This window comes from Lathyrus oleraceus, chromosome 3 (genome assembly GCF_024323335.1).
Source record: "Lathyrus oleraceus cultivar Zhongwan6 chromosome 3, CAAS_Psat_ZW6_1.0, whole genome shotgun sequence".
NCBI lineage: Eukaryota > Viridiplantae > Streptophyta > Magnoliopsida > Fabales > Fabaceae > Lathyrus > Lathyrus oleraceus.
Window position 1 is genome coordinate 365,704,577 of NC_066581.1, and position 9,973 is coordinate 365,714,549.

Consider the following 9,973-nt stretch of genomic DNA (forward strand, 5'->3'; position numbering starts at 1 on the left):
TGTAAAGATTACCCCGAAAATTATTAGACACTTAATTTATTATGATACTGTAGTATCCTCAATTTCAGAGATTAATTATGTTGTAGTTTTTTTTCTTCTGTTTTGGGTTCCAAACCCTCCTTATCACCAAAAATAAAATAAAATTCAACAACATGACCATAAGTGAAATAAAAAACCAATTATCCAATCAATAAATACAACCCACACACTAGAGCATAAACTCTAAATATAACATAATTAAATAGAAGAAAAAACATTGAAAAAAAGAAAACACATTGGAGTTTAAAAGCAATAAATTAAAAGGTGACATTATTGATCAATTAAGTCACATTTAATAAAAATGAAATCCAACACATTCAATGATTAATTAAAAGAGTAGACAAAACCATAATAATGAAAGTCTGGAAAACAAAATAACAGTTGAAGTTGATCTATTGATAAATTAATTATTAGATAAAATATAACACCTAAACAATTGAAATCATAATGAAAAAGAGGAAAACATACACTAAACTTGAATTTTGACTATTCGGCATTAAAACACCTAAAAGAATAAGTGACGAATAATTTTAATGTTATTTACTATTAAAATAAAAGAGAACTCTTTTGAATTTTTTTATATATTTTATTAAAGAAAAGAGATGGTGCACTAGTGTAAATAATTTACATTTACCCAGTATACTAAATATTTATTGTCACCCAACAATAATGTTTCCAAATTTGTCTCTTTTTTTATTTTCTATCGAAAAACTATTTCTTTCCTTAAATATTTATTTATCAATAAATAGAGAGAGAAGATATACAGACATTGCGTTGCCCCCTAAAACCCAAACCCTAAAATTCACAATCTTCCCTCCAATTTTCCCTCTCTCTTCGCACATAACACAATTTACCCTCCAAAATCGCTTTTTCTCTTTCAACTTTCAATTTTTCTTTTCAATGGGTAAGTACATGAAGAAATCCAAAACCGCCGGCGACGTCGCCGCTGTAATCATGGAAGCTCCGTCTCACGCCACCGCCGTCGGAGTCCGGACCAGAGCTAAAACCCTAGCTCTCCAGAAGTCGCCGACTTCTTCCCCGCAACTTACGGACTCCTCTGCTTTCCTTCAGCTCCGGAGTCGGCGCCTCCGGAAGGTCCCTCCGCCGCCGCAGCCTCGCAGGGAGAATGATTCAGTAGGAAGTTTGAGGCTTCGAGAGTGTTCTATCAAAACGTTTTCGTCTCTGCATAGTGTTGAGAATTTGGGAACTGGAAATTTCTGTGCTGAAGAGGTGAATTTTGATTTCACCGTGGAAGGTTCTTTTGGGGAAAATTTCTTGGAGATTGAAGGCTTAGATAGGTATATACAATTTCAATTTCTTCAATTTTGTGTCTTTCTAATTTCTATTCATTTTTTTCAGTTTCATATATATGCATAACAATATTCATTGTGTGTTCCTTTTCCCTTTTGTGCTGTTTCTTTATATTCTTCTTCTAAAAAAATTAAATTTTTAAAGGTTATTTATGTTTTGTTTGAGAATTTACACAAGTGAATTTCAATTTTTTATATTTGCCTGAAGGAAATTGAAAGGCATAGTAAAAAATAGGGTTTTCATTTTTTGCAACCCTTTTGCTTCTATCTTATGTTTTTCCACCTTTATTTTATTTTTTGTAAAAAAAAGTATGCCATAAACCCTGAATAAAAGGGTTTTACAATTTTTTAATCTATATATATTCTTATATTTTTTCATTAGAATAAGAAATTATCAAATAAAAGGGTTTTAAATTTTTTTATATACCACTGCTGTTCTGCTTATATATCTTCTCTCAAAAGCCACAAGTCTTTTGCTTATACTTTTGTATAATAATAGTATAATATATTATATTGATTTTTTAATAATAATAATAATAATAATAATAATAATAATAATATATTATTATTATTATTATTATTTTTAGTAAGCCTAGTGTTGTCTTAGTCCCTAGATTTTCGTTTTAATGTTTAAGCTTTCATGTGATTGTTTTGGTTTCTTACTCTGAAATCTGGTACTGAGGGGTAAAGTTCTGTTGGTACAAGGAGTGCTCAAATTTGTAACTTCTGTGACTTGGGATAGGTTCTCTGCAACTAGCATACCTCTCCGTATAGTTATTTATTGCATATTGTATTTTTTATTTGATGCATTGATATCTGTGTTTTTCTTTCATTACACAGTTTGTAGTACATAATTTTTCCATGGTAAAATTTATTTGCTATAACTATCCCGTTACATTAATGAATGATAGATAGTACTATCAATAATGCAGGGTGTTGACAAAGTTTCAATCTTTTTTCATGTTAATTGATTACATAACCAGCAAAATTGAAAATGAGTACTGAGATTCGATTAAAAAACAGAAAGAAAATCTCAACTCTAAAAGTAGTTATTTGGGTACATTAATGTCTCTGCAGATTTAGTTGTTGTGTTGACTAATTGTGATTTAGCAATCTTTATTGATTCATATTTTGAGGCCTTTTGTAATTTCCATTCGTTTTTCACTTGTGATTTTGATAACCTTAAAATAAGTTGAGATTAGAAATGTATAAATTTAACCTTGATTTGTCCCTGTTAACTATTGGTGTAGGACTCCATGTGGGTACGGAAAGCACACATTCACCCATCCAGGAAGTTGGTACTGTTGATAGAAGATTGGACGCCCTAAGTTTACTTTTAAAATTGAATTTACCTATCTTATAATACTGTCCAATCTTCATCAACCGGTTTCAATTTACTGAGTCCTCATATTTGTGTTTTTCGCGAGCAAGTATGAAATTATTTTGACTTGAGTAATACCAGCAGCCATAACTCTTATGACTCTTCGTGTTAGCAAAGGCATGTCATATACCTGGGGCCTATTTGCAGTTTGATGTGTTTTGGATTCCTGTTTGGTTTTTGCAGTGAATAAGAAAGATTTGGCTATCTCTTTCTTTGTATTTTTTGTTGCTTGAGCCCACTGAGTCAGTGTTTGTCTCTATTAAATGCCAGTTACTTTTCTAGAGTAGGAGTTTGTCTCTAGTCTAATTCCATTTTGAAGAGTTTTTGTGTGAGCAAAAACAATCCTTTTTTATTTTCTCAGTTATTTTTCTGTCAGCATTTCTGGTGCAGAAACTTTTGATTATAAGCCAGAATTTGCATTTTCTATGACTGCCATTTCTTTTTATAAGTTTTTCCCTATTAGATTCTTTTGCTGAGCTATTTTAATAGTAATATTTCTCTGTTTAACAGAAGCACCAGAGAAAGCACACCTTGTAGTTTAATAAGGGATTCAAGTGCCATCCATACCCCTGGTTCAACCACAAGACAAAGGACACACCGGATAATTCGTGAACACATGCAGAGAAATATTCCAACAGCTTACGAAATGGACGAGTTCTTTGCTTTCGCAGAGAAGCAGCAACAAGCAATATTCATGGAAAAGTGCGTATTCCTTTTAATCTCTCCAACCCCAATAGTTTTGAGGATTAAATCAGTGATTCAATTATTTATGCCGATGTGTATATTGTTTAAATTTTGCAGGTACAATTTTGATGTAGTGAATGATGTACCTCTATCAGGACGATACGAATGGGTCCCTGTACTTCACTAGGACAAGCTTTCGCAAGCCATTTGGATTTCAGGCAGAGCTATTAGACTTGTAATTTAGCCGAGCTAGCAGCTTTCACTAACCATTTAGATCGCTTGAGATCTTGTTCTACACAAATGCGCATCATCACTCGTACTCTGCGTATGCACGGGTATTTTACTAGTTACTAGTTTAGTTTAGAAGACATTTCTAATATATGGTTAGTTTAGAATTTAGAGTTAGTTAAATGTATTTCTTATATGTAAGGGTAGGGGGGTATATGGGTCTCTTTTGTTTTCTTGAGTATTGTTAACTTGTGTCTATAATTTCCTAGGGATAAATCGTTAATCAGTAGTGTTAATGTTACTATTAATACTAGTTATCCTTTCTATGTTTTCAAGCTTCAAGTATCTGTCAAGTTTTAACTTTTGGCGACAATGTTATTATTGTCCTATGACCCACGATGGGTGTCTCTAATGATTTAAACTGCAACTTTCATGACAACGAGACAACAATGCATACCTCCACAAGAGTACCATTAATTAAAGTTTCCATTTTTATTTGAATTTTATCAATGATATTATTGCCAAAAACGTAAAAAAGAACAGAGAGTTAAAAAAAATATAATTCAGTTATTAATTTGGGTTGTTTCTCAAAATCCTTCCTTTCCTTTCCTTTCACTACTTGCATATAAGTTTTTTGTCTTCAAACTTAAACACACTAATTTGAGAAACACAGAGTTTTGGTATAGGACTTAGGTAGAGTTTGGACAATATTAAAAATTCTCTATATCTTTTCTTTTTTATCTCTTTTTACATCAAACACTCCATAAACAACAAAAAAAAATTGCATAAACATTCTCTTTTCCTCTTCAAAAACATTTCCTAAAAAGATGAACATCATTAAGCAAGTTGGTATGAATAGTTTCTATTTCACCATAATTTTTAACTTTTCCAAACACACACTTAAAAGTTACAAATACTAGCTTTAATTAAAATCAATTTTAAAAAGCATAATGACTCTACTCAATAAAAATTAGACATATAAAAATTAAATAATATAAAAATCAATTCTACACATTTAAAATCAATTATGAATACTTCAAAATGTAAAATCAAATATATTAGTGTTAACCCGTAAGTTTAATGTCTCGTTAAGTTAGTTCAGTTGATGTTTATGTAAAGAAATTTCATATAAAAACATGAATTTGAATTTTCAATATATCACTTATTCATTTTTAAAGAATAAATTATTAGCACAGACTATATGAAAAAAGAATTTTAACCAACGAAAATGCCCAATGAATATCAAATCCAGGGCTCATAAACACCAAAACATATGTTAAAATTTTTTTTGGCAAATTTCCATTTTGTACTTGGAATATGAGAGATAGGTGATATTTTCTCCACCACTACATAAAAACAAAGAAAAAAAGATTAAAGGGTTGTTCAAACCAATGGAATCTAGCATATACTTTTTATTTTCGGAATATCCTTCGGATCTTATGAATTCAAATTGGATAACTGTCACGTTCACTTTTATATAAGATATATAATTCAAATTCGCATAATGACATAAAAACTGGACTGAGATTGGGTGCATTGTGGAGCCAAAGACACCATACATTTGTCATATTTCTCACTACAAACACTTTTATTCATCTATTTTTCTCTTAAAACATAATTAAATTTAGTCATGGAAAGAAAAAAGTCATCTAACCCATCTTCTATAAAACTACTACTATATTCGATTTTTATCAAGAAAATTAACTAATTCTTTGATATTTGCGTTAAAATTGGTTGAATCTTTCGAGTGCTTTAAAGTTATTTGTTAATATTTATAATAATATTAAGAGTAGTCACATTTATCATATTTATTTGAGTTTTTTAAATAGACAAACTCAAATTTTTTAAACATTATTTTTAATTTTTTAATTATTTAAACAATTAATCTACATTTTATATCTATACAATCCATTAAAAACATTAAAATGAATCTAACTCGATCAATAATATACCTCACAACACATTTATTACTGTTGTAATTCAATTAATGTTGGCAATTTTTTAAAATAAGTAAATAAAAGATAAGAAACATGTTTTAGTTTTAGCACATTATATAATTGAAAAACATTAATATACTATCCGGTAACTATTACAAGTAAATTTGATTTTTTTATACGTTTCACAATTAATGTACATAGTCCATAATTAAATACAATTAAATTTACAAAAATAAATAAATTTAATTTACTTAAATAGTGATAGAAAGATGTAAATAAATTATCCATAAAATTCGGATACAATTACTTTAAAAACATTGTAGCAACTCCAAACTCACATCCATAATTATATTTTTACAACATACACCCTCATGTCATTATTATAAATAATTTTTTTAGATACATTTGACCGTTAATATATCTAGAATATATACGAACTAGATACATTAATCATCAAATATATCAAAAGAAATCAATTCTACTTATAATAATGATCGGAGAATGTAATTATTAATTACTAGTGTGTTTCATAAAATCATCTCAAGCTGGTGGTTTCATCATAACATCAATAATCATATTTTGTGTGTTTCACATAGAACATAATTATATGTGAGTTCTCCAACGTGTCAATGTGTTGTATAATGACGCATAATAATGATTATTATAAATACACTTATGCTAGTGATCATGAGATATTTTTTAAAAATATTAAATAAATAAAATATTATCTATAAAAATTAAATATTTTAATTTTTGATGTCGTTTTCTATTTTTTTTATCACTTTAAGCACTTAAAGAGTCCTCATAAAATACTCGTTAGTATTACTCTAAAATATCTATTACCTTTGCATTCCACACCTTTCACTTTTTTAACAATTAATTTGTTTATAAATAGGCAATTTGAAAATTTGCACATTCAAATTTTCTCTCCCAATTTTATTTTCTCTTAAATTTTCAATTTCTCTCTCACAATTTTATCACTTTACTCTTACTTTTTAAATGTCTCCTCACAATTTCATCTCATTGACTTTCATTTAATAAAATATTTTATCCAAATTTCCGTCTTCTTACTTTAAAGTTATTATTGTTTGAGTCAAATGGATCCTAATCAATATAATTTTACATAGTCTTTCCATCTCATGAAGGTGCACCACTCAATCTTGAGTATGCACGACGATTGCTATATGATAAACCTAAATGAATGTGAGCATCGATGGAAAACTCTTCAAAAAGAACAAATAATTTTGTTAATGGGGCATACTTATAATCGTTTAACTTAGAGAGACCTTCAAATTATGAGCATAACTCATGATTTCAAATGGAGCATCCAATGTGACAAAAGACAGCAAAAAGGAAGAATAAGACAAAGAAAAAAACAAATACAAATGCAACGAAACCACCTTCTAATGTTGTGCATGATACAATGAATAAAAGAGTAGCAATAATGGAAAACTAGCACAACTTAAGGAGGAAGAAAAATATTATACAAGGAAAAAATGGAGTTTGAAGTAATGCAATTCATCGTGTCAGACATTTCTAAGACGAGTAATAGTCAACGTGAAGTTCATGAAAAATATTGTAATAAGCTAAAAGAAAAATATGGCTTTTAGTTAAGATTAGATGTTCTAGTATTATCAAAGTTAAATATTATGTAGTACTTTTTATTTATCAATGTATTTGTAAAATGATAATTAGTGCCATATTAATTCATAATAATTATTACAGCGTTATTCAAACTAGTTATCATTCAAACTAGCTGTTATTCATATAACATTATATATAATTTCGTTTTTATCTTATTCTTCTCACACTTGTCTCTCACTCTTCTCTCATTCTTATCTCATTTTTCTCTCATTTTAATGGATTCAAATAATTTAAATGATCTCAACAAACTATTTTAGGAATTGATTGAAGATGAATTTATGAACAACACTGATAAAGAACTATTAATATTAATGCTCGAGAAGAAATGTCAATTTGGAAGTTCCTTTAGGAATAATATAAGAACAATGATTGATCATATTCATGAAGAAGATCACATACGATTATTCAACGACTATTTACCAGAAAATCCAATATAAGTAGATGTCCAATTCCGTATATGGTTTAGAATGTACAAACACATGTTTCTTTGAATTGTAGACACCCTTGAAAATCATGATGAATAATTTTAAATAAGGACTGATGTAACTGGTAAAATGAGTCTTTCACCATTGTAGAAATGCAATTTTGCTATTCATACGTTGAAATATGGATCTTCCGCTGACACTGTAAACGAATATGTTCGAATTAGTGAAAACACTACAGTTGAGTGCTTAAAGAGATTTGTAAGGGGTGTGAATGAGGTATTTGAGACCGAGTATTTCAGAAGGCCTAACAAAAATGATGTTAAACAACTTGTAAATTTATGTACTTGTAGGTATAGTCAAGAAGTGATCTAAGACATAAAACTTATGTATAGCAAAGATGCATGTCAACCAATCAAAACCTAGGTTTTTGTTACCAGCACATTGTGACATCGAACAAACTAACTCTTGAAGACTAAATGGTGCCTAAGGGAAATTTATGTTTTTGAATGAAAATAAATTCCAAAAGTCCTCCTACCTAAATTCTTCTATTTTTTAAATTAAACTCTTCCCTTTTATCAAGGTTCTCTCCTTCTTTTCTGGAAACCCCAAAATAAAACCTTAATTTATTTGAGAGTAAAAAGAAGGAGGAAGGTGTTTTATCTGATTGTTGTCATGCATATTTGATTGATGTTGTTCACAAGGTTTATTGTTTGAAGAAGGTTGTGTATGTCATTGAACAGAAGATTGAGCAATGTGAATGCATGATTGAACTTCTTGAGAGGAGGTGTGTTTATAAAGGAAGATGAACTCATAAAAAGGGACGTTGTGGAGGTGCGTTTCTAAGTGTCACTCAATAAAATACTTTAAGATTGAACTTCATCCATCATATATAAAATTTGATTAATTTTAGTAACATAGATTTGGATATTGATGGTCTCGTAACATTTAATATATATATATATATATATATATATATATATATATATATATATATATATATATATATGAGATTCAACCAGGGTCTTAAGTTTGTAGACTAATAAATCCTTTTTTTTTTAATAAATTTTTATGATACGAATCCAGCAAAAGTTATAATATCAAATGCTCCAGATACGTTCCCTAGCCTTTAGTTTTTTGACATGAAAAGACCAACAAATATAGAGATAGAATATAAATAATCATAGTCGTCATAAAATTTTGAAGATTATGTTTAGATTAATTAGTATTCAACCATGAAAATAATAATTAGAGATCTTATTTGATCATGGTTAAATAGGGATAAAGATTTTAATAGATCTAATTTAACTATGGTGTAACTGTGAAATTTTTTGAATCATGTATGATAGTCTATTTTACACATCTTCAAAGACAATTATGTAAATAACATGCAAGTTTTATTAGAATGTGAGATTCTAATTACTTTAGTGTTAAGATTTTCTTAGACAAATAGGTCACCCCATTTTTATCAAACAAATATCATAGCATTAACAATATTCTTCTTAAATATTTCTCCAAAGATTTGTTCTGTTGGTGAAGTTTTGAGTCTTAAGAGCGTGTTTTCTTTTTTATTTCAGTTTCAAATCTTACTAATACTAAGTGCTAATAATCAGATATATTTGGCCAATCTATACACTTTGAAAATGAGTTCTTTATAAAATTGTGAGATCCATATAAATTTTATCTAATATGAAAGTGTTAGAGTGTTATTAACATTCTTCAAAAATATATTGTATATAAGACTTATCAAACAAATAAACTAAGACAAGGGTTACTATGATAAACCATGTCTTCCACCCTTATGTGTGTATTCCTCTTATTACTCCTCTTTCTTGACTGATATGTCGAATGATACCGTAAGATTAGACCACTTACGAATGCTATTGGGTGTCCTTAAACATGATTTCAGTTTATTAACTTGTTCATTAGCCACAAACTCCAACTTAACATCTTTCTCAACCATTTCCATACCTATTATTCCTCCTTTGTATTGATTTTGATAATATTGTACAGCTAATTGGTAAGGTGTAAACTCCGAATTCGATTCATCCAATGATAAATCATGTTCCATTGATTCCTTCTCAATGTCTTCGCAACTAGTCACCTTAGTCCATAGCTTATCCTTTCCTTCCCAATCATCATATTTAAATTTGCAATAATCAGCGTGATAGTTAGGAGAATATTGGTTAAGTTGTGAAAAACGGGTCGGATTCACATTATCAACCTCAACCGATACCGAATCCTGACCAATATCATTTCCGAAAGAATTGGATTGAGCCCAGTTGGTCGAGATTTGGCTCATGCCAGGCCTCACATGAGTATCTCCGA

At 29.2% G+C, this 9,973-nt stretch overlaps 1 protein-coding gene across 1 annotated transcript; it reads left to right on the forward strand.

Moving 5' to 3' along the window:
* Window positions 1–787: 787 nt before the first annotated feature.
* On the forward strand, window positions 788–3,968 carry LOC127127719 (cyclin-dependent kinase inhibitor 4). The gene is made up of 3 exons (XM_051056979.1): window positions 788–1,337; window positions 3,241–3,432; window positions 3,532–3,968. Exons 1-3 carry the CDS (start codon window positions 940–942, stop codon window positions 3,599–3,601), a joined length of 660 nt encoding a protein of 219 aa, XP_050912936.1. The 5' UTR covers window positions 788–939; the 3' UTR covers window positions 3,602–3,968.
* Window positions 3,969–9,973: the final 6,005 nt, after the last annotated feature.